The sequence below is a fragment of the Dromiciops gliroides genome, chromosome 1, assembly GCF_019393635.1.
Source record: "Dromiciops gliroides isolate mDroGli1 chromosome 1, mDroGli1.pri, whole genome shotgun sequence".
Taxonomy (NCBI): domain Eukaryota; kingdom Metazoa; phylum Chordata; class Mammalia; order Microbiotheria; family Microbiotheriidae; genus Dromiciops; species Dromiciops gliroides.
In genome coordinates, this window is record NC_057861.1 from 46,635,334 (window position 1) to 46,661,355 (window position 26,022).

General features: G+C 44.3%; 1 protein-coding gene across 1 annotated transcript; it reads right to left on the reverse strand.

Annotated features, from left to right (window-relative positions):
* Positions 1-1,761: 1,761 nt before the first annotated feature.
* Positions 1,762-24,399, reverse strand: RAB11B (RAB11B, member RAS oncogene family). Its single transcript, XM_043990339.1, is given in 7 exon segments — positions 1,762-5,794; positions 8,465-8,545; positions 13,764-13,957; positions 20,784-20,803; positions 20,805-20,888; positions 20,890-20,981; positions 24,279-24,399. Coding segments are annotated over 7 exon segments (738 nt in total). The 3' UTR covers positions 1,762-5,648.
* Between the last annotated feature and the right edge of the window lie 1,623 nt (positions 24,400-26,022).

Genomic DNA, 26,022 nt, shown 5'->3' on the forward strand with positions numbered 1-26,022 from the left:
CCTATCTGCATAAAACCCAGGCCCGTTAACACAGAGCAGGCAGAGATCATGGAAGTGGGGGACCAAGGTTCAGATTCTCACTCTGCTACACTGGTTTTTACTCCTGTAAGCCCGGACAAGTCAATCTCTCCTGCACTCTCATCTGTAAAGCCAGGGTGCTCCAGTGGATAAAGAAAAGGCCTAGGCAAAGTCAGGAAGAACCAAGCTCAAATGCCACCTCAGATTCTTACTATATGATCCTAGTACAGCCAGAAGCCCTGAGCCTTTCACTTGTAAACGGGATAATTGCTTCCAAGTCTATATTGCCAAGATCAGGTAATATATATGTCCAGTGCTTTGCAAATCTTAAAGCACTATTCCTAAATCTTAAGCTCTAAAGCAGGGGTTCTTTTTTTGTTTTGTTTTGTTTTTTAGTGAGGCAATTGGGGGTTATGTGACTTGCCCAGGGTCACACAGCTAGTAAGTGTTAAGTGTCTGAGGCAGGATCCAAACTCAGGTACTCCTGAATCCAGGGCCAGTGCTTTATCCACTGCGCCACCTAGCTACCCCCTAAAGCAGGGGTTCTTAACCTTGTTTTGTATCATTGTGGACCCCTTGGCACTCTGCTGTTTATGGACCCCCTTTCAGAATAAGGTTTTTAATTGCATAGAATACATTGTTTTTACAAAGGAAACTAATTATATCGATTATTTTTTTTAATTCACAGATCCCCACAAGTTAAGAACTCGGTGCTCTAAATCCTTAAAATATATCACTAGTTGCTTACATTCTGATAAAAGCACTATGGAATTAAGTTATCTTTTTATTACAATGTTAACACACCCAGTCCCACCCTTCAAAGGAAGGTCTTCTACTCTGAAGTGTTCTCAGGACAAGGAATGGGCCAGCACTCCTGCTGGAGCACTTGAGTTCCATGGCACCCATTTGAGATGACTGGCTGGGGAAGGTAAGGATGCATCAGATGACAGGAGACTGGAAGCAATTTAACCAACCAGTCTAACAAAAAAGGCAAATTGGCAATCGTGGTCTTTACGGAAAATTCTTCTAGATTTCTGGATGAAACCCCATCTTACCTGTATGTCCCAGCTTTGCAGGGGATGGGGCTAGTTCCTGCTGGCTATCAGTCTCTAACTCCACAAAACTTGGTTTCTTCAAGGTAGTACAGTCAAAATTGCACAATCTCAGGGGTAAAGGAAGTACTCTGCTTTATTGGGGAAGTGAGGGCTTTGCTGAGGATGGTGGTTCCTAATTTTGGTGAAATGACATCAACTCAGTGTCCCAAACCATCACCCCTCAGGAGGTGACAGGAACCTCCTTCCTTCATGTGGGTCTAGAAGCAGTTGTTCCCAGGCTAGCCAGCTACTGAACAATGGCATTTTCTGCAGGGGGCACAAGGGGACTAAAGCTAATTCAAGTAAGAGCAGTGTCATCCTGTAGGATTCAGAAGAGCCTTCCATCATTGCCAAGTCTAGAGGGAAATAAAAGGACCCCTAGGAAAAGTGTTGGGAGTATCTTGGCCAATCCGGAAAGTCTTCCTGAAAAGGGAGTGGCCAGATTTTACACACTGTCTCTCCCAGGTGTAAGCTGTACACCTTAAGGAGTGAGCAACTCAACCAAGTCCCGTTTCTACTCTCTGGAACAGCTTAACTATCCTTTCCATCTAATCCCCTTCTCTCATTACCACCACCATCACCATCACCTTCCCTCCTCCCCCCTCCAACCCCCTCTCTATGGGAGAGAAGGACTGGGCGGAGACAGACACTTTGGTACGGCAATCTTTATATCCACAACACAGAATAACCATGCACAAATCCAGGGATGCGGGGCGCTATTTACAGAGAAGGTTGCACTGATCTGAATACAAGTGCTGTGGAGCAGAAGAAGAAACAGATATATGAATGAACAGAAGTCTGCCCTAGCCCTGGCTTTCCCATGCAGACTAAGCCCATTTGTGGCATAGCAGTTACTCAGCAGTGTCCACTATTGACCAACCTAACTAACCACACCCAGAAATGTGGACTACGTCAGGAAGACTCCCTACAGCTCGCTTAGTCACCCTACCTGTAGTGCCAGTGGGTGGGTATTGAGGGGGTGGGTGAGGGGACCAGAGGCAGCCCCCCCCCCCCACCAGGCACACTTCCTCTTAGTTGCTGTTCACTGGCTCAGGGCCCTGGATGACTTGCCAGTCTGTCATTCCAAAGAAAAGCATCTTCCAGGACAGCCAAAGAGCTAAGATACTGAATCCCTCAGAACTCAGGGGCATGTCTCAAGCCACATGACTCACGTTTTCTGCCTTATGCCACACAGGTTGGAAGTCTCTTCTCCCAGGCAATAACTTTCATAAACACCTAGATGCAAGTTAGCTGCCAAAGAAAGTCAGCAGGTAGCACACTGCTGCATGCTACCAAAGTGGAAGTAGGAGCCAATAATGCCAAGGAAGAGGCGGGGAAAGACCAACCCCAACCCTAAAGCAGACGGTACCAGGTGGACCCAGGCCTACTTGGCTCATGGCTGAGGCTAACTGGGACCCTACTCCTAACTTGGATCATCATAAGGGATAATGAAAGAAGAGGCCAAAAAAAATAAAGGGCCTTAATCTTCAGCCCTAAGCAAGAAGCCAGAGAGCAGCAGCTGCCCAGGACAGGGTAGCTAAGAGTCATTTCACATGGCCCTGGAGAGTAGCTGTTGTATGAAGGCCTCTAAGCTGGTGAAACTTGAATAATCTAGTCAAAGGAAGTCATAACCAAGAAGGGTTATCCAGGGTCTATCTTCCCTTTCTGAGACACTGGCCTTGGTCTGAAAGAGAAGGGGAGGTCTTAGGCTGTCATAACCTGTCAGGAACTTGGTGGTATCTTGGGAGGCCTGTATTCCTCCCAGAACTCCACCCCTGCCGCCACCTCAAGCCCATTTCTCCATCTTCCTAAAGATCTCAGAAAGGTAGGCTGAAGGACTGAGTTGAATAGTCCCAGTTTCAACAGTCCTTCCAACCCAGGGCCAGCAGCAGCAGGTGACTCCTGGAGCCCTGGGGACCCTGGAATGTCACCAAGTTAAAATTTCCACCAACCCATGCTAACAAGCGCCAGTCTCAGCTCAAACCTTGGGCCAGAAGGGAAAGGCCCAATTAAATTGAGGGCTGGACCCATTTCCTGCTATTGAGCTGAGAAGTGACTCAAGGGACTTTGAACAAGGCTTTGGAGTACTAAGTATATTGTCGCAACCTGAACTTTCATGCAGGCATGGAGCAGGGTACTTCAAAGGAAAGAAACACATTTCAGAGCCCGACTCCTCCTCAAAGGAGGGCAGTTGTGAAACCAACAAGATGAATGACTCCTGGCTGGCTCTTCCCACACCTCCCCTGCCCAGAGATCACTTGCTTTCCTGGATGAAGAGTAAACTCCCTATATATTTTCAAGACCAGTACATTAAAAGTAACTCATGGATAATGAAATTATACCAATCAAATCCAGCCTCAGACACTTGACACTTACTAGCTGTGTGACCCTGGGCAAGTCACTTAACCCTCATTGCCCTGCAACAAAAAAAAAAAAAAAAGAAAGAAAAGAAACTACACCAAGACAGATAGAGTGCCTATTTTTAAGCCAACAGGGCAGAGATTAAGGCTCTGTCTTGCCTTTAAGGCCAGTGAAAGCTTAGATTCAGTGTAGCGCAGACTCCAAAACATGGATGGACCCTCATCCATTCTATTCCAGCCACTTCCAAAGAGGTGCAACCCTGCTGGCAATCTTGGAACCTTGATACCTCTTACTCCATGTGAAGAGACTTCCTCTCCAGTCAGGCAGCAGCTTGTGCTCTGAAGCTGGCAGCTGGCTGACACCCAGGGCCCACATCAGCCTGGGAGACCCATCAATGAAATCATCCCACATAGGAGAGGAACAAGGCCAGGGCCCCAGACACCTTCCTGAATCCACAGGACATGTACCTTGAAGGCTAAATGCTCCAGAACAACTAGTCCTTACTTGGCAAGGATCCCAGAGCAACTCCAACAGGTTATCAATTAACCTTGGGACAATGTCTTTTACACGCACAATTTGAGGGGAAATCCCCCTTAGTCCAAAAGCTAGCTTTCAAACAATGCCTGGAATGTGAGCTCCATTTATCCCGTCACCCATTTAGGAGGTACAAGTTGCACCACTAGAACTAGCCAACCAAGGTCCTGACATGCAAAGGGGGTGGGCTAGGGCATCCCACCCCATCGAGAGCATGTGGCACTAGTCTGCCTACAGCCAGTGTGCTCAGAGGCACAGCTAAGCAGTCCTCCCTCTTCCTTTGGCTGATCTCAGTGTACCATGTAAACAAGCTCACATGGCTGGGGCAAGCTCATTGCCTGGCTGGACCATTACTAACTTTGGCCTGACACTCTAGAAAGTAGGAGCGTGATCAAGTTTCTCTTGTTGTATCAGACAGGGATACATAGTGGTCAAGATCGCTGCTGAGGCTAGTGGGCATCAGGAAAAGGCTTAGCTGTTGCAAATAGCATCCTGTCACTGAGGAAATGAGACAAGGGCGAAGGAGCACAGTTGCATACAGGAAATAGAATCATACATTTTAGTAAAGGTCAAGAAAAATTATAGCCCATGAGAGTCAATTGTTAAAGAATAAAAGGGTGAGGAAAAGGTTGGAGATGCTATGATTTGGCATAAATCTTACAAAATGTATAAAGAATCTATGTTTTTCTACAATAACAAAACCCAAAAATTCTAAGTGCAGTTATATACAAAACATGAGAATATTGCTTCCCTTGCAAATGGGTTTCAGGCAAGATGGCGAGTTGGAGAGGGAGTGGTGGGCAGAAAGGAGATTAACAAGGGTCTGCACAGGCTGAAGCTGCTCAGGGTTCAGGGACAGGAGGGAGAGGCCACAAAGGGAGAGCTGGCACTTGCTGGATGCTCTGGCTGAGGAAGAGGAATCTCTCTGGTGCCTGACAAACCATTCCATCATCTCAGCCTGCCCCTGGGCTCCTGGGTCTCCTCCCTGGGGCCAAAGGTACCCAGGAATAACTTTCTCTAGACCAGGCCCAAAGGCCAGCCACCAGTGAGGGGAGAAAACTCTAGGGATCAGATCACCAGCAGCCTTGCCATGGGCCTTCAGTCACCAGATGAGAACCCCAATGCTCATCGAAGGATCCCAATTGGACACAACAGCACATCTGAGGAAAAGATTTTTTTCCCTCTTTAATTTCAATATGCCTCCTCCCTTCCCTGCTCCCCATCTTCCCCAGAGATCTAAGGGTCTATGAAAAAGTTGGGCTAAATGCAAAAGCAAATCAGTGTAGTTATGTCTTCCTTCAGCCGTGATAAACAAGGTCTTGTTTCCTCCTTCTCCTCCCACCAATCACTAGATAACCGAATGGCACTGCCCAGGGGAGCAGCCAGGGCTCACCCTCTTGAGGGCAGAGCCTGCATGACCAGGCCCAAGGTCAGCCCACTCCCCTGGGAGCCTGAGAGGAAGGGGTGGGGGGGTTAGGCCTACAGTTAATGCTCAAAAATGGACGGTGGGGATGGGGGAAGAAACGAGGATGACAAAGTCACTGAATCACAGGAGATAACTGCAAAGACGTGCACACACGTTTCTAACTGAAGCACAGCTGGGTAAGGGCAGGCAGGGAAGGCGCCTCTGGGCGCAAGGGGTCACAGGTTCTGGCAGCACTGGAGTTTGTTGGATTTCTGTCCATCGGTGGTAGGGGGGACACTGATATCAACCACATTGTTGCCGGGAGATTCATCATGCGCAGAGCGGTCAGCAATCTGCTTCTGTGACACAATGCGGTAAATCTCTGTGGGCAAACAGACTCTGGGTTAGCAAAGCTGCAAATGGGCCTGCCAGGGTCAGCAGAAATACCCGCAGGCCAAAGCTGTGCCCCATGGAACTGCACTTTTGGTCCCTGGTCCAAGGAAGGAGCAAGAGACCCAAACAAAGACAAAGCCTGGGAATGGGGAGAGGGGGGAGGAGGCGGGGCTGGTGACGCCCTCCTTCCATTTACATCAAATCAAGCAGCCCCTGGAGCAGAGCTGTTAGGGCCTGTCACTTCCAATCTTAACACTTAACATCAGTGAAGATGGGACTCATTCGTATATTCAACACACAAAACTTCCACTCTTCATCTATGCCTCAATTTCCCATCTGTGAGATGGGCTTCTTGTTTCTATCTCCCATCTCATTCACTGAATACTCAGCATCTTTCAGGCTCCCACCAACCCATAGCTTTCATTTCCCCCTGAGTTTTGCTCTGGGTAACTACTTACTTGCCAAGTTATCTAAAAGTATTAGAAAACGGACCAAGAATTGTCCTCTTTGGACACAGCTCTGTCCTAGTAGGTTACACCCTACTTCCCCACCCTGATGCCCTCCCAGTGACAGAGCCACTTAGGCTCTGACTGGAGAATCATCTGGATCTCAGTGAGTGACATTGTCTATCTTCTGCTTTTGCAGAACAGCATGTTTACCACGAGCATCCCCCTATCTCCACTTCCTGGACCTAAATGTATTCATGGCATCCAAACCAGGGATAGACAACGAGCTTACTTATGTCTGTATACTAGTTTAATTTCATAAAAAATCTATGGGGGGGGGCAGCTAGGTGGCACAGTGGATAGAGCATTGGTCCTGGATTCATGAGGACCTGAGTTCAAATCCAGTCTCAGACACTTGACACTTACTAGCTGTGTGACCCTGGGCAAGTCACTTAACCCTTATTGCCATGCAAAAAAAGAAAAAAAAAACCTATGAGGAAATACTATTCTGGCTAGATCCTAGAGCTTTAAGAGAGTTACTATGACTGTCCCATTCAGAAGAATTTCTAGGGATCCAATTTAAGCAGATAGAGAGTTATGAATAAGTACCTAAAACCTGTAGAGGGGGCCATCTTCCAACCAATTTGTTGTTGGTTCCCACTATGACTAATCAAACCCAGAGACTCAATGGGGGTGAGGTGTGGGGAGGGGAGGCAGAGGAAAGATGGGGGAAATTCCAAACAATTAAACAAGTGCTATTTCTAAATATAACCCAGTCATTTTTTAAAAAGCAGTAGTAATCTCTCTCTCTCTTTTTTTTTTTTTAGTGAGGCAATTGGGGTTAAGTGACTTGCCCAGGGTCACACAGCTAGTAAATGTTAAGTGTTAAGTGTCTGAGGCCGGATTTGAACTCAGGTACTCCTGACTCCAGGGCCGGTGCTCTATCCACTGCACCACCTAGCTGCCCCAGTAGTAATCTCTTGATCCAGCAATCTGAACGCTTTTGAATGTCAAGGGACTTCTATAGCTTAAAATTTGTAAAACCGAAGTCATTTACAATTTCAGAAAAACCTTTCATTAAATATAAACATTGAAGGTTAACTTTTGAAATACACTTTTAAGCCTGGAAACGAGTAGACCAGCTATTTCCCCATGTTGTTTTTGTTTTTGTTCAATGTTGTGTCTGACTCTTCACGATCCCAAAGATACTGAAGTGGTTTGCCATTTCCTTCTCCAGCTCATTTTATAGAGGAGGAAACTGCAGTAAACAGGGTTAAATAACTTGCCCAGGGTTATGCAGCTAGTGTCTGAGGCCACATTGGAACTCAGGTCTTCCTGACTCCAGGTCTAGCATTCTATCTACTGTGCCACCTAGCTGCCCAGATTTCCCTAGGAAGATGTTCTTCTCAACTACCACGTTCCCCCTTCATTCTTTTTCTTTTCTCCCTTTTAAACTTTCCCTACAGTTTCTTCTCTCTTTGTCCCATTCCCTTTCTCCACACTGACCATATGGTATAATTCTTATTACAGAATTTCCAAGAATGTTAGAGCTGGAAGGGATCCTTAAAAACCACCTAGTTCAAAGCCTTATTATATAAAGAAACAGAACCAAAGGGGGAAAGAGATTTACCTTAGGTCATATGTAGACATGGGTGCATTCCTAGGACTAGAACCGCAGTCTCCTGACTCTCCAGGACACAGTTCCTTCAACTTTGCACTAAAAACTTTTTTAGTGACTAAAAGTTTATTTTTAATTCTTAAGAGTACATGGAGATAGGGGCAGCTAGATGGCGCAATGGATAGAGCACTGGCCCTGGATTCTGGAGTACCTGAGTTAAAATCCGGCCTCAGACACTTGACACTTACTAGCTGTGTGACCCTGGGCAAGTCACTTAACCCCAGTTGCCTCACCAAAAAAAGGAGTGGGGGGGGGGAGGGCACCTAGGAGGCACAGTGTATAAAACACTGCTCAGAAGGACCTGAGTTTACATTCCACCTCTGACACTTACTAGCTGTATGACCCTGGGCAAGTCACTTAACTCTTATTGTTCCCCCCACCCCCCCAAAAAAAGAGTACATCAGTGAGTTACAGACAACATATGAGCTACTCATAATTTCTGCCACTAAAAGCACTGAATGCTTCTTGGATTACCACTTCAGACCAGGGTTTAATCAACCCATGCCACACCCACCTCAGGCCAAGGCATGCTCACCTGTGAGAATGTTCTTAAAGGCTTCTTCCACATTGGTTGAATCCAAGGCTGACGTCTCAATAAAAGACAAATTGTTTTTCTCTGAAACAGAGAAGGTAATTCTAGTTAGTACCTGGTAATATCCTAACCCCCTCCCTTTCTTACCATAAGCCCTTAGTGAATTATTTCAGTTTTACACCATCCCTTGCTACCAATCCTGCCCTGCACCCTGAACCTTGGCTTGCTCATACCATGATGGTGTTGGCTCTGCATAACACTGGAAGCAATCACCAACGGCCCCCACCATAAATTGGTTATCCAATCTCGCCTGGGCTATCGCTGTTGAAAAGCACTGCTTTCCAACCCTACCAATATGCTATCCTACTCACAGTCATGGTCATTCCAAACACTCCTTCCAGGGTACCACTTTTGCCCACCCTTCCATCTGGGGACCTTGACTCATACTTCCCTGAAAAAATTGAAGCCATTTGTTAAGAGATCTTTCTTTCCCCCTCCTTACTTCATGCCATTCAGACATCTCATGTGTCTTCCCCTCATTCATACCAAGAAGTGGACTTTCTCCTTGCCAAGGCATATCCCCTTTACATGCACTCTGGACTGCATCACCCCGTTTTCTCACCTTCCTGTTTTGCTCACTCTATCATCTCCATTTTCTCTATAATAATCAATCTCCATCTACTGGCTCCTGCCCTTCTGCCTACAAACATGCCAACATCTTCCCCATCCTTAAAAACCCCTCGCTTGGGGGCAGCTAGGTGGTGCAGTGGATAGAGCACCAGCCCTGAATTCAGGAGGACCTGAGTTCAAATCCAGCCTTAGACACGTAACACTAGCTGTGTGACCCTGGGTGATTCACTTAACCCCAACTGCCTCACCAAAAAAAACCCCCAAACCCTCACTTGAGCCTACCATGCCTACCCTATCTTCATTCTCTCCACTAAACTCCTTGAGAAAGCTGTCTACACTAGTTGCTTTTACTCTCATTTATTTCTAAATCTTCTGTAATCTGGCTTCCCACCTCATCTTTCAGTTGAAATTGCTCTCTCCAAAGTTACCAATGATAGTTTAATTGCCAAAACATATTCATTTTTTTTTTGGTGGGGCAATGAGGGCTAAGTGACTTGCACAGGGTCGCACAGCTAGTAAGTGTCAAGTGTCTAAGGCCAGATTTGAACTCAGGTCCTCCTGAATCAAGGGCCGGTGCTTTATCCACTGTGCCAACTAGCTGCCGCACCAAAAGTATTCTAATTGCCCTTCCTCAATTTGTACCCTTCTTTACTTAGCCACAGCACTTGGCACAATTGATCACCCTCTCTTTCCTATCTAGATTTTCATGACACTGCTCCTTCCTGGTTCTCCTCCCATCTGACAGTTCCTTTTCATTCTCTTTTGCTGGATCTTCCTCCAGGACATTCCCACGAGTCTGTCTTGAAACCTGTTCTCTTGCTTGGTGATCTTAGCTCCCATGGGTTCAAACATCTTTATGCAGAAAATTCCTATATCTATTTGTCCAGCCCATGCCTCTCTCCTAACCCCAGTCCTCCATTATCAACTGCCTTTTGGACATCTCAGAGGCATATCAAATTCAACATCCTGAAAAACACAACTCATTATCTTTCCCCCAAATCTTTCTCCCTTCCCCTAGCTTTCCTATTACTTTCTAAAGGATGACTATTGGTGACCCAGACTTCCAACTTCAGTGTCATCCTTGATTCATTTCTCATATCCAATTTGTTTTCTTGTTTCTACCTCCACAACATCTCTCTCTCTCTCTCTCTCTCTCTCTCTCTCTCTCTCTCTCTCTCTCTCTCTCTCTCTCTCTCTCTCTCTCACACACACACACACACACACACACACACACACACACACACACACACACACACACCACTCACAAAGCCATCACTTCAACACAGGCTTGGAAGTTGACAAAACATCTTATATTCATTATCTGATATGAGCCCTGTGAGGTGAGAACTAGATGTCATCCCAATTTCACAGTTGAAGAAATATGATTAAATGACTTTGGCTAGGGTGTCCCAGCTGGTAAGTATCCAAGGTGGGACTTAACTACCAAGTCCAGTATGCCAGGAAAAATGTCCTGATCAAGATTTATCCAATCTCTACAAGATGGATTTTCCCCCCTAAGGTAAACTGCATTACTTCCAAGAATGAAACTTGCAAATGCATCTGAATGTTGCACACAAGGATACAAATCCTTCTCTACTGGCACAATTCAGTGATTGCAATTTAACTGAAGGCTCAACTTTACTACCATATTCCCCCAAATATATCCTGAAGGGCTCTGAACAGCTGTTCCTCTCCCCACTTCTGTTTAGCTTTATCAGTACATCTAATATAAAATCTGTCCTGTTGAAGTTGGCATTTTTTTCATTACTGTCATCACCACTGGTCATTGTCTTAAGCACATCTCTCTCTAGCTCCGTGTTTCTCAATCTGTAACCATCTTAGCAGTTTCCTCTGAAGAAGGCCGCATTCCATGAATGCTACTAGTTGTGGTACAGACCTTGGCTCACAATTTTCTCAGTTAGTTGTTCCTAGTTTCCACGGCTGATTCATGATCCTGAGGGAAAGGGGCAGGTGCAGAAAGTGAAAAGCTGAGCTCTAGCTTCTTCCTTTTCTCCCTCTTCTCCTTTCCTTCTGCATCCTCAGCACGCATCCCCAGGAGCTTTATTCCTTTGCACTTTTGCCCTTGGCCACTGTACCCCCTTTTCCTTTTTTCAGCTTGCAGACCCCATTCGAGAAGGGCCCTCACAGGCTCCCAGGCCACAGGCAGCTAAAGACTCTCTGCTCTTCCTCCCCAGCCTGCTGACGATTTCCCTTTGGGGCTTTCTTCCTTTTCATGAGTTCAGTCTCTTCTCTGCTTCTGGGCAGATGGGCTGCTCCTCCTCCTTGCAAGGCAGTGTCTCCTTATGGGTTTTGTAGGCCGCTACAGGTCTTTCTCCTCTACTTGCTTCTGGCCACACTGCAAATGTTTGCTGACTGACTTACTAACTGGCCCTGGAATCCCTAAATGCTGTGTTTACTTCTAGGATCCAAAAGGCCTATAGGGCTATCTCTTACTCTCACAGTGAATACAGGAGGTTCCAATGTATGTGAATGTCTAAGTGTCAATATACATACGTGCATTTACAGCAACACAGAAACCTGTCTGTCTCTCTATATGAAAGGCAGTGTGGCACAGTGGACAGCCTCAGTTAGGAAAACCATCATTCAAATCTTGCCACTCACATGTATTACATGTGTCACCTGAGCCAAGTCTGTGCCAACTTCAGTGCCTCAGACAGATCTCTAATACTGCAAGTTGCAGAGCATGGCTCATCTGCCCTGGTGGAAGGAGTTTCTTATTAGGAGTTTGTTAGGCCAACGAAATCTTAGCTCCAGTTTTTTTTTTTTCTTAACACCTGTGTCTATGCATATATAGTTGTTATGATTTACAGGGAGTAACCACTCTTTCTGAAAGGCCTCCTATACTGACTAGTTATGGAATAGAGGTGACCCTGGGATCCCAAAGGTTCTGTGAGTGGGTGAGAAGGTCTGGCAGCTTCCAACCAAATTGAAGAAGCTCCCCTGACAGGTCCCAGGGGCTGCAGAGGGCTGTGGGCTGAGGATTGGACCAGTTAAGTATAGAGAAGCTCACAACCAGCCTGTCCACCCAGTGATGAATTTTTCAATCACAGTAACTTTCTAAGGCTAAGTCCTGAAGGGGTTTTGACATGCATTAATAGGGATTATCCACCTGCACCAATGTAATTACAGAACACTGAAGTAAGCATGTGTAAATATGTATATTTGTATATTGTAAAATAAGGCTCATCAATATACAACTGATAAATATTATCCAGAGAGTCCCACAATAGAAGAACAATTATGAGGAAAATGGGAATCTATGAAATGATGGTTCTCAGTATGGAAATCTTCACTTGATAAGGAAGCCTATTACTTCCCCTTTAACTGGAAGTCAACCCTTTAAATATCTCAAGTATGATTCAATCTTTACATCCTCCTCTTCTCTCTTTCCTACTGGCAAGGTATATAATTGGGACAGGGCAGATAGCTCCCCATGGAAAAGCTCTGACCTACAACCATCACCTAATACAAACACAACAACCACTTAACAGGCAAGAAGGTGATGGCAGGTTTTGTGAAGTTCACACATATGAGGAAACCTGCACTTGGGGCTAAGCCCATAAGATATATACAAACTCAGAACTTCAGATAAGTGAATTAGAGGGTATTGACGACCCTGCTCTGGAAGCTGAAGGCACTTCCAGCAAAGCCACCATTAAAAACACTACAGCTGGGGCGGCTAGGTGGCGCAGTGGATAGAGCACCGGCCCTGGAGTCAGGAGTACCTGAGTTCAAATCTGGCCTCAGACACTTAACACTTACTAGCTGTGTGACCCTGGGCAAGTCACTTAACCCCAATTGCCCTGCCAAAAACAAAAAAAAAAAACCCCAAACACTACAGCCATTCAAGAGAAGACAAAGTAAATGGGACAACAGGATTTAGTTTATAAAGAACTATTTAGAGCTGTGCCAAGAAAGACATACATTTTCATGGCTCTGAGGAATAAGAATGAAAAAAGAAGGCCTAACCTTCAACATGTAGAGAGGCTGATACCTTTACATTAAAATTTAACCCAGAGATCAGATGACTCACATGCATCTATTTAGCTGAGTTATTCCACTCAAAAGTCTATTGAAGAAGCTTCTGGTTTTGCCTTTTTTCTCCCTAGTAGGTAGAATGATTTTTCTGGGTAAAGGGACTTTTTTTTAATAGCATGAAGCATCTCATAAATAGACCAGTTTTATCTCTTATGTTATGGAGAAAGAGAAGAGTAAGGTTTGCTGAGACACAACAAGGCACAGTGGAGAAAGCACTGAACCAGGATGAGAGGGCCTGGATTCGATTCCAGCCCCAGATCCCTGCCAGCTCTGTAATTGCAAAGTCACAATCCCTATTGCATTGATTGCCTTATACATCAAATGGGAATAATTATAACTGTACTACCTACCCTCCTCACAGGATTATTATGAGGAAAGCACTTTGTAAATCTTAAAACATTTTAGACCAAAGAATTGTTATTTTTCCCTGCTAGCAGATAAGTTCCACTGTGGCAGTCATGTTTAATCTTTCTATTCAAATACCTAGTACAGGGTCTTGCACACTAGCAAGGGATTAAGGAATTGTTTGTTGAATTGAAGGCACTGAGCTCAATCCCAGGGCAAGGCAGAGAAAGCTCCCAGTTTGAAGTCCCACAAGACCAAGGCCACCCACCTGCAAATGCCCGGGCCTCATCAGTGGGCACAGCACGGAGGTGGCGCAGGTCACTCTTGTTCCCCACCAGCATGATCACAATGTTGTTGTCAGCATGGTCACGGAGTTCTTTCAGCCAACGTTCCACATTCTCATATGTCAGGTGTTTGGCAATGTCATAGACCAACAGGGCTCCCACAGCCCCTCGGTAGTACCTGAGAAAAGATTATCAGGACATTAATTTGGCCATGTAACCACAGTTTGGCTTTTACTTCAAGATTTATTCTAGCACCTTGTGTTCTCTACAAACCAGAAATGAAAGCAAAACCAAATGGGGCCAGGAACAACCTTACCAAGGGCTGCCAGAAGTCAATGATCACAGAGTTCCAAATATGGCCTGTAAAAGTAAGACATTCCTCATGCTTTCTGGCCCCACTCCACCTAGGTCCCCAGAATCCTCACCCACCCAAGACTATTCCCTTTGACAAGTACACCAGACTCTAATGCTATTTTCTCCCCCGTCTTTGCTCCTGCATGGAAATTTACTCATCAGGCATGTACAGAATCTGAGCTGGACATGACTTCAGAGGTCGTGTAGCCCAACACATACCTGAAAAGAAATCTCTACCAACTGCAGCACTAACCTGGGAGTCAGGGAACACAAGGTTCTACTCTGCTATGACCTGCCTCACTGTGTGAAGTGCTCATTCAGCCTCTGCTTAAAGTTTTTTTTTTTTTTTTAGTGAGGCAATTGGGGTTAAGTGACTTGCCCAGGGTCACACAGCTAGTAAGTGTTAAGTGTCTGAGGCCGGATTTGAACTCAGGTCCTCCTGAATCCAGGGCCGGTGCTTTATCCACTGCGCCCTTAAAGATTATCAAAGAAGAAGAAATGCACTCCCAGCCCTCTCCGGTGGCCCCACTTCTAACTGTGCCTTCACTTTTCTCAGCCTGTTGCAATATGGCTTCCAGCCACCCTACTACCTATGTGCAACTGCACCCACCCAGATTGCACCAGTGACTTAGTGACCACTAAATCAAGTAAGCTGTTTTCAGGTCTCAACCTTCATGACGACTCTGCAGCATTTGACATGGCCGACCACCCCCTCCTCCAAGGCAAAGTTTTCCTTCTGGGTTTTCTGAGACACTGCATTTTCTTCACTCTCCTTCTACCAGACTGACCTTTCCTTCTCAGTCTCTTGTGATTACCAGCTGTATCCACCCTCAATATGTGATTAGACTTCATGCCCCAAACCTATCTCCTCTTCTCATCTCATTGTGTTGTCTGTGCTGTCATCAGTTTCCATGGGTTAAATTATCCTCTTCATGAAGATTACTGCCAAATCAATGCACCCAGTCTTCATCTGGCTCCTGAGCTGCAGTCAAGCATCACCATTTGCTGGCCTACCAGACATTTCTATCTGGATGTCTCAAAGGGATCTCCAACTCAACAGTTTCTAAACAGAACTTGTGATCTTCTCCTAAGACCTACCCCACTTCCTAATTTCCCTATTTTTTGTGGAGGCACCACCATCCTCCTGTCACTTAGGTTCACAACCCGGGATTCTTCACTCTCCCTCACTTCCCATATTTAATCAATTACCAAATTCTATCATCTCTCATATCTGCCCCCTCCTCTTCACTCACATATCCACCTGTCTATTCTAACCCTTATTATCTGTCACGTGTCATGGTCTATAGCAATTGCTACGTAATTGGTGCCTGCCTCTAGTCTCCTTCACCTCTCCAATCCCTCCTCCACACAAACTACCACATAGGTATTCCTAAAATACAGGATGGACCATGTCACTGCCTTGTTCAAGAAGTTTCAGTGTTCCCCATTCTCTTTGGAATCAAATACACCCCCTTCTGTGAGGCATCTGAGGACCTTTCTGATCTGGATCTAACCTAGCTTTCTGGACTGATTTCACATTACTCTTCTTCCTTGCATATATTATCTATCATACGATCAATTTCTACCTATTAGCTGTTTCCTACAAACAAACCTCCATCACCCACCTCCATGACTTTGCGCAGGTATTTCCTATTTAAAATACTCTCTCCTTATTAGTCTGGTAGAATCCCTAATTTCTTTCAAAGCACAATTCAGATGCCAAGTCCTATATGAGGCCTTTTCTAATCTAATTTAGTATTCTTCTCTTTACCCACTGAAATCACTTTATATTTACTCTGCATAGATTTGGCATACCTTTATGCCTTTCTCTCACATCTCATATGTGGTCAGCCATATACTCAGTCTATGGGGTATCACAGGTCTTGTGGCCAATGAGGGAAGTACTCTACATCCCCCCAGCCCCACCCCCCAAACCCCCCCAAGTCTCCTAAGTCAGTGGCTCATCTACAGCCAGGTAAAAGAATGGATCCCTCACAAACTGGGGAACAGGTTTTTTTAGATAGGAACATTACTGAAGCTCGAGCCACAATGCCGGTATTTCCAACAGCAATGCATCATCATAGTGTGGGAAGAAGATTGGCTTAAGGACCTCAAAGCCTGTTTCCTAGTCCCAGTTTCATCTACATTTTAGTAGTCATATGACCTCTGACAAATCACTTAACCTTTACTAAGCCTCATATAAATTAGGGAAAATATTATCTGCTGCATCTATGTCATAAGTGTCAACAGAATCAAATGAAAACACTTTGTAACTCTAAGGAACTATTCCAATGTAGAGCAATCATTATAATAATGGTAATAAGATTAAATGACACATCCCTGCCAAACAGCTGCAGTAGGTCAATCGATGCTTGTCAAACTGAGGACACACTGCCTATATCTGGCCTCCTGCATTCTGAAAAGGCAAGAATTTTCCAGGACATCAGGTCAAAGTGTTTCACTCTTGTAGAGGCAGAGATGTTAAGGATAGAACCCTCCCTGGAAACTCTGATAGGATTAAGATATTAAAAGTTGGGGGGGGGGGGAGTCTAGATTTTCATTCAGAGTGGCCCCCTCTACCCCTGTCCATCTAATAATCAGTGACTGATAAAGATATTATTAGTTGAGTTTATTTGCAGGATAAAGGAAAAGAAACGAGGAATACCTGTGTTTATCTTAGTAAGGCTGTGTGGCTTGGGAAGGCTCAAAGAGATCTATGAGGTCAGTGAGAGAAAGAAGAGGATAATAGCGGCTAGCCATTGATGGTCTACAGATAAATATTGTAGCGTAGCAATATTCTGGTGCAGAAGAGAATTTTATGATGTGTTAGTCCTTCCAAATCCTTGCAGCAGACTGCAGGCTGATGCATTTTAGGACTGAATCTACTGAATTTTATCCATATCTCAGAGGGAGATACTTGTCATAATGGTAAAGGAAACTCTATAGTTTAGGTCTAAGTGCAGTGCCAATCCCTTTGTTCAAAACCAATGAACTAGAGGCAGAGGTGTGAAGGATAGAGTCTTCCCCAGGCCCTCACAGAGGACTGGGATATTAAAAAGATGGGGTAATGGATTTTCATTCAGGAATAACTATTACCAAGCAAATGATGCTTTGACAGCAAAGCGCATGTTCAAAAAGGAAAGAAACTACGAGCACATATCTGAGCACTGGTATCTTACAATTAGCAGTGATTCTCTCCTATCAAAATTGTCACAGCGTTTTGCTTCAAATTGACCTGATCCGTCCGGTGAAAGGAGAGATTCAATCAAGAGTTTTCCTTCTCTCAGAAAGTACCAGGATTTCTCTAGTGCAGCAGGAACTTTATAGTCCTCAGCAGACAGGGCTTCCCAAGTACCCTTTTACTAAAGAATGTGTCACCAGGGCTCCTAGTCTTGGTCTTTATCTTGACTCAGGAGCAATAGCAAAGGGTCCTTTATCTACTGCAGAAGAGGAGATATCCAAATAAGGATTGGAAAAGATCTGGAATGAGCAGAATCTAGATAAAATTATAAAGGTAATAATGTGAAGTTAGGTAAAAAAAAAAATGAGCTGCAAAAACTGGGGGTGGGGCCAAAAGAACTGCAAGTTCAACTGGAGCCAAAAGTGCTGGTTAATTAGCATTGTCAGCCAAAACAGAAGTGATCTTATACTGAATTAAAAGATTTACAGCATTCAAATCAAAGAGGATAACAGTTCTGCTCTACCTCATAAATATCCCTCTGCAGATAGGATATACAACAGAACCTAAAGAGAGATGGACAACCATGCTGAGGAAGGGACACTGTCACGGGAAGATTAAAGACGATTTGGAGGCAAAGGCACACTTGTGACCTTTATGTCTGATGGACTATCGTGGGCAAAAAGGACACAACTGGGACCATTGAGGGGAGTAGGGGAGTAAGGGAGAGGAAATATGGGAAGACAGACTTCAGCTCAATATGAAAAAAAAGCCTTCTAATAATAAAAAACCAGCCCCTAATGGAACCGATGTCTTGTAAGGTCCTACTACAGGGGCTCCAGCAGAGGCTGGACCTTTCAGGAATGCTGTAGATGGGATTCCTGGGTGGTGGATTAGGTGAGCCCCAAGATCCTTTGAACTCTGATAAAGTCCCACCGATACCTCTACTTTTTGTGCAATGGGACCAAAAGTAAGAGAACCTATTCTTCTCACCAAAAGCCAGGCATGAATACAAAAAAGGTAAAGGAATCTAATAGTGCTCACAAAATGGCAAAAGTGTGACTTGATTTCTTTCAATCATTAATCAGAAAACAGAAGGCAGAAACACATCCCACGCCTATCTATGCAGGAAGCTGAGGAGGCAATTCTCACCATGTGGGAGGCTGGATGAGATGGCCCCTAAGGTCCCTACCAGGCCTGGGAACCCATTAATCTCTGCTTTATCCTCTGTCCTCTTCTAACAGGCTGTATCACTCATATGGTGTTTGGATCATATTCTAACCTTACAACGTCATTACTTAGTATAGACATTACCTCCCTTTCTGGAGGTTATAGTAAAAATGCCTTGGTGCTGAATGGCATTTTAGTACTTAGTACTTCTATACACACTGCAGCTCATCTGATCCCTCACAACCATGAACATGGCTACTACAGTCCCTTGATGCCAGAGGGGTCACATGCCAGTGACCCCAGACTCTAAAAGGATATGTCTGTGAAAAGCAAGCTCTGGCAGGCCCAATCAAACTGGGAAAAAACCTCAGAGCTCTGATCTCTATGCCCATTGTCTGAGAAACAGCCTCAACAAAGTCAATTAAATAAACATCTACTAAGGGGAGGAAGAGAGGAGAAATGAGATGTACACGAATAATTAGACTCCAAAGCAAGAGAATGAAAAAGTGCCTAACGTTACAAAGGGCCTATGAGGATCTGTGAACCTGAGGCCATTCTGCTTTGCTCTGGGAAATTTCATCGTCTCGATGCCAGTCTACAAAAAGTATTTTTTAATTTGAAGAATTGGCAAGTCAGAATTTTGTGGTTTAAACTAGACATTAATGAGGCAAATATTGCTGTTATTTTTGGTGGAAAACAATTTTTGGATAGTTTATTTCCTTCTGAATAAAGTGTGAATTTTCTTTAAAAAAATAAAAAGTGTTTTAAGAAAAGATCCTCATTCTGTTCTTTCTTGTTAGTTAGTTATACCTTCCAGTTTCCAATTTGGTTAATTAAGTTTGCTATCTTGTCTTCATCCAAGTAACTGATAGAAAGTATTACAAAGAGTCATGTCAAGAATCAGGCCCTATCGCAGCAGCCAACCTCCCTTCAGGCTGGTATCAATCCAATCATTCAATCAGTTCTAAACCCACCTCATATTTGTCCCTTTTGGCCACAAAGATGTTTTATGGGGCACTGACTATCAGATGCGGAAACCTCTTTGCTAGAAAAAGATGAAAGTAACCTAGGAGCTAGACAGGTCTAGGTCTATACTTCTTTCTCTGTGGAGAGTATTGGTCACTCTTTTGCCTACCCTAAATAGGGCAACAATCAACTCAACGATCCTCAGCAATTGTGGCTTTCTTTTACTTCACCTTGAATCCCACTACCTAAAACATGAGATTATCAGAGATGGCCGAGCATTTGTTATATATTGACCTCGTGTGTCACAATTAAAAGGGAAGACCCAACTCAAAACCCAATGTAGAGATACAGTGAACTCCCAAAAGGAAGGTATTCCAAGAGGAAGGTCACTTCTTAGCTGTCAGGTCACTAGATTGTAGGACCTACAGGACCGATATTGACTACTGAATGTTAATAAATCCTGAAGAGAAGTTACTATTCTAGACAACAGAACAAGACTTACATTTAAGATTTCTTAGCTGGAAAAATCACAAATGCAGTAAAAGGTCTATTTGAAGTTTTGGGGTCTTGAACCTTCTGGGACACCAGGTAAATTTTGGTTCTAATAAATGGATTACCTATTTCTGTCCTTCACTGGTTCAGTGATCTCTTGGCTTTGGGGTGGGTACCCCCTCTACTTGTATATACTGAAGCCTCTCATGCCTTCCTAGGCCACACACAGTTCTTTCCCAAGTCCTCCACAGGGATCTGCCCTATGCACTGGAGGTTTCCTTCCATCTTTTAACATTTCAGAGATAACAGTGGAATGCCTGGACTGTGATCTGCTATTCTTCAGTCTCTCTACACTACCATGACAATCTCTATTTAATTATGTAAACAAAATTTATGATTAGGGTACTTAAAGATTAATACTAATATGAGGCAAACTAGTGTGTTTATGTTCCTAGAAAACCACTTTGCATACAATACTTAGCAGAATTAGCTAATTATAAATAACTGCATGAAAACCATTTAGTAGTATCTTCAGTGTTCCTGTGACTTTGAAAATCTGATAACAGCAATTCTTCCCTACCAGTTTCCTCCTCACATCTTCAAAGAGTGCAAAGGAGAAGCTCTTGCAGGGCTGTCTATGGAATGCTGTTCTGGTGGATCACCTTAGCCTATTGGCTGGAGCCTGCAGAAATGCAAACATGTGGCATCTTCTTGCTAGACCCAAATCTTGGTTCCACTGGGGAAGAAACACTTTTGGAAGAAATGTTCTAGACATGACTAAGCTAAGGAATGAAATACAGCTTGATGTAGGCAGCGTTTTTGTATCTGAGCAGGCTGAACTTACGCTGACGTGATTGCCCGGTACCCGCTCCTGCCCAGCTGTGTCCCAGATCTGGGCTTTTATAGTCTTCCCATCCACCTGGATGCTTCTGGTAGCAAACTCCACACCCGATGGTACTCTTACTCTCCAAATTGAATTCGTTTCGAGTGAATCGTGAAAGGAGGTTGCTCTTCCCCACCCCAGAGTCACCAATCAGCACAACTGAAAAAGGAATAGAATATTCTGTAAACTCAGAAGCATTTCAGGGCCTAAGTCCTTGTCTCTAAGGTGAGGGTTCTTTCCAGCGAAACCCTATAGGTCCTAGTTGAAAAATAGGACCAAGGAATCGTTACCTAGGAGCCAGGGAAGCAAAACTCTTTTCCTCCCCTGAGCACCAACTTCCTAGGTTAATATCATCAGGCCAAGATACCTCAGGGGTATTTTGTGAGGAGAATTAAACCAGCTGATAGATGAGAGAGGATAGGAACATGGTGAATTAGAAAAGTCTCCTAAACAAGGAAAGCTGAGCTCTAGTTTCTGCCTTTGCTAATTTACTGTGTGATGAACCCTGGGCAAGTTTCTTCCCTGCTCTAAGGTTTGTTTCCTGACCTGTAAATTTGAGATAATAGGACTAGAGACATATTCTCTAGCTAGGGACATTCTCTATTCTAAGGGTGTGGGAGATAATGTGTGCGAGATGATTTGCAAGCCTTAAAGCATTGGGTAAATGTCAGCCATGCTGCTGCTGCTGAAGGCCCCTTTCTGAGGTGTCCTGATCCTTTCCAGCTCTGTAAGTAAGGCATAGAAAAGAGTTATGATGAATCTATGCTGCCCCTACACTTGAGATTTTGGAGCACAATACCTGGGATGAGAAGGGTTTTTTCCTTTCATCTAAGACCTTCCAGACTGCTAGCTCCTTCTGGGCTTGCTTGGATGCCCATCCTTGGTCTTCCACTACTTCATTCTTAGGCAAGCCCCTCCCTTCCACCCACCCCCACCCTCAATAACACACAGAAGAAAACATTCATCTATTTCAGAAGAAAAAATCACCCCAAGCGGTTTCGTGAGCAAATCTCAACAATTGTCAACATTAGGAGTGTTAGGGAGGGGCAAGGCAAGTGAGGAAAACCTATTCAGGCTGTCTCTAGGCAGGTTAGATTTTATTATCCCCTCTAAGAGAACAAAATCTCCCTATTGGCAAAAACAGTGACCAAAACCGTAACCTAGAATCAGAGGAGTTTTATAGCTGAAATATAGACATATGTATGTATGTAATGGTACATATGTTATGTATAAAATGAGGAAACTGAGGCACTGACAAGGAAAGGAACTTCTCCACAGTCACAAAAGTCAGTCGGTGACAGTGCTCAGAATGGTGCCCCAATCCAAGGTCCATGTGCAGCCTAGCATCAAACTGGTTCTTGAGGCCCAAGGTTGTGCTAAGACAACTTGTGGGACAGAGGGGAAATGAACTGAATTTTAATCAGTTTTTAAAAAAATAGTATGTCTAGCACAATTAATTCTGGGAATGATAAAATTCTCCCTCTCAGTGAAATGCCATACTTTCTGCAAGTAACTAGCCTAAAAAGCCTTAGGGAATGATGAGGGGAACATCTAAGCCACCACCCCTTATCAAATGGTCCCTCCCCGGAGCCTCTGACACTAGCTTTTATACAGCTAGGACACAAGCTAGACTCAGTTTTCCTTTGCAGTAGCTGCTCAAAGATTTTGCTGCTTCTTCTACTCTATCTGAAGAGCCGAGAAGTGAAATCTGGGGAGCCAGCAAACCCTGGCTTCACGGAATCCACCTCAGACAGAGACCAGCCTTCTTTTTCAGTAAATTAAATGTGAAGGAACACAACATTCTTTACTTTAGCAAAGAGACCATCACTCTTTCACAATCCTCTCTCATGCTCTTGCTTGCCATAGAATGGTCAGACTCCTAGTTAAAAAGAACTTCCACTTTGGGGGGGGCAGCTGCGCGGAGAGGGATGGATTAGAAGAATGGGGAAGAAAATAAGCATTTGTTAGTGCCTACTATGTGGTCCAGGCATAGTGCTAAAGCACTTTACAATTATCATCATCTGGGGCAGGGGAGAGGGAAGGAAGGAGTCATAGAATCTGGAACATCAAAACTTTAAACACAAATGTTTAATTATAAAATATGTGTGTGTGTGCAACGCGCACACATCTGTATCTCTGTATGTATTATCACTTGATCCTCACAACAACTCTGGGAAGGAGGTACTGTTAAGATCCCCGTTTTACAGTTGAGAAAACTGAAGCCAAAAGAGGTTAAGTGACTTGTCCAGGGTCATACAGACAGTATGTAACTGAGGCTAGATTTTAACTCAGGTCTTCCTGACTCCAGGCCTGGCATCCTATTCATTGCAACCATTTACCTATCTCTTTAGGGAGAAGGCTATTGCAATAGTCCAGAAGGAACTCATCTCTAAGTATCTAAAGCTTTAAAGAGTTTCTGGGAGCCACCGAGAGACTTAATGACTCCTAATAGTACTTCAAGTCAAGAAGCATCTATTAAGTGCTTCCTATGAGCCAGGCAGTATGCTAAGTGCTGAGAATAAAAAATACAAGTTAAAAAGGAAAGATCCTGCCCTCAAGGAGCTGACATTCTTTTTTTTAGTGAGGCACTTGGGGTTAAGTGACTTGCCCAGGGTCACACAGCTAGTAAGTGTTAAGTGTCTGAGGCCAGATTTGAACTCAGTCCTCCTGACTCCAGGGCTGGTGCTCTATCCACTGCACCACCTAGCTGCCCCCAAGAGCTGACATTCTTATGGAAAAAGGCAGTGTATAAAACGAAGTAGAAAAAAGGTTGAGGAAGGAGAAGATGAAGGTCCCCTGTTACCAGAACACGGTAGAGAAAGTCCAGAGAGTGAGGAGTACAGCCCAGAAAGGAATGAAGACATGGCTCTGGCCTTGTGTCATCCTCCTTATAATGAAGGCTTTGAGAACTAGGTCAATCAGAGGGAAAAGCCATAGGGCAGAGGGTATTTCCAGTGTGAGGAACACAAGGGTAAAGTGAACTTCCAGGGTGAAGAGGTTTCTGAGGAACCTGGAATCAGGAAAGACCTTAGTTCAAATGTAGACTCAGACACTTACTAGCTGTGTGACTCTGGGTAAGTCACTTAACCTTCCTCAGCCTTAATTTCTTCATCTGTAAAGTGGGGCTTGTAATAGGACCTACCTCTCATGGTTGTTGTGAGAATCAAATGAGATATTTATAAGGTGTTTTGCAAACCTTAAAGTGCTATATAAATGCTATTTATCCTAGTTATTATTGCTGTCATTGAAGTTTCCTTTGGCTGTTAACTGTCCCCCCCCCCCCCCATTCCATCAGTCACACAGTCTTTTCAATGGCTCTTCTCAAACTGTCATCTTACCATTCCCACTGCAGTCACATTCGTCTGGTCTCTCACTACCTCATTCTTGGGACCACTTCAATACATCCCCATGGGTCTCTGTGCCTCCAGCCCATTGTGCCAGGGTAATTTTCCAAACACAAGGTCTCATCAGAACGGTACTCTACTGCCCTGCTGCCTAGTGAATAAAGTCCAGACTCTTTTGCCTGGCCTTCAAAGCCTGCTGCAATCTGGCTCCAGCCCAACGTTCCCAGCTTCATCGAACACTATCTGCCTTCACATCATCTACATTAGAGCCAAGCTGGCCTATCTGCCAAGGCCCTTCCACTGTGCCAGCCAACACCCTATGGAAATTGCGGATTCTTCAGGGCTCAACCACCGCTCTTTTCCCTTCCACAAAGCATTCCCCCCCAACCCCTATCATCTTCATGCTTTGGCCAGAAGACTCTTTCCTCTTCTAGAATTTCTCACTATACTTTCTTTGTCTGTACTTCATGTAATCATCAATTTCAAATAATGGAAGAACATGTCTCAGGGACATATCAAGTACAACATCCCTACAAAATTGGTGAGAGTACAGATATCATCACAGAGGTTAACAACATATACACCTACTATGTGCCAGATATATATACACCTAAACCCTAACTTATAAAACCCCAATGAAAGGTTCAACAAACATGCCGACTAAATCCTTTGGAAAACTGACCTGGAGCAAACCCAAGTTAAGCAGATTGTTATCTCAGATGCTGGCTTAGGGCAACGGAGGCCTATGCAGTCGAAAAATGGAACTCATCTGCAATAGATTCCTTTTGCCATGTTGGGAGTCTTGCCACATGGACAAATTCTACATTCCTCCATACTAGGCAAGCCTTGTGGCCAAAACCCAACAACTGAAACTAGAATAAGTCCCCCAATCACTGGAACATTTGCAAGCTTGTTGACCCTAGCTATCACATGATGAGATTAACAGAGGTACTTATATAATAAGTCTATGGACTACCTACGGCTACTGCCAAACAGTTTTCTAAAAGATACACATGTTCATGTGGAATTCTTCACTTTGGAAGTCCATTGTTTTCTGCCTAATCTGGAAAAGGGTTCATTTGCCCAAATACCTGAGGAGGGGTTAATCAATTTTCTAGTGAATATTCAGCTGAGAGTTCACCAGAAACCTTTAAATTCCCATTTTTTAAAACAGTCTTTCTAAATTGTCTGAATCTTTCTTCTTGCTGCAGTCAGGCCAGGGTTCTGAACTGAGCTAGAGTTATGATGTCAAAGAAAGCCCATGGGATTTTTACTTAGAAAACAGTGGAATTTGAGTGCTGGCTCTGCTCTGTCAGCTGTGTGGTATCAGACAAAGCATGTCATGTTTCTGAGCCTCTAAAAATGGAAATAATACTTGTGCCACCTACCTTCTGGTGAGGTCAAATGAATCTATGTAAAATGTTTTGCAAACCACTGAGTAAATGTCATCCTTATTAGATGTCTTTGATGACTTGAGATTCCATAGTGCAAGAATCGTTCATCTGGACAGGCCCAAAGGGCTGCATCTGCACTGACCCCAGGATGTATCCTGAAGTTGCTTTTCCGATCAAATCCCTCTTAGTAACGTTTTCTTGTGACAAGTTACTTTCTCCTAAAAGTATGAAGTAAGAGAAGGGGAACAGAATCCAACGACTTAAGGCTGTACTGAATAGCAAAGAGAAAACAAAATTTAGCAACCTTCTCAGAATGTCAGTGTGGGGCCAAGGAAAGTACTCTGGGGAGGGAGGGCGGGGGTGCCAGTAGATTCTAACCCAGCCTCTTCACTGACCTACAAGTCCCTTACCTCTTGTGTACTTTGGCTTCCTTACCTATGAGATGAGGAGGTTCATCTAGGT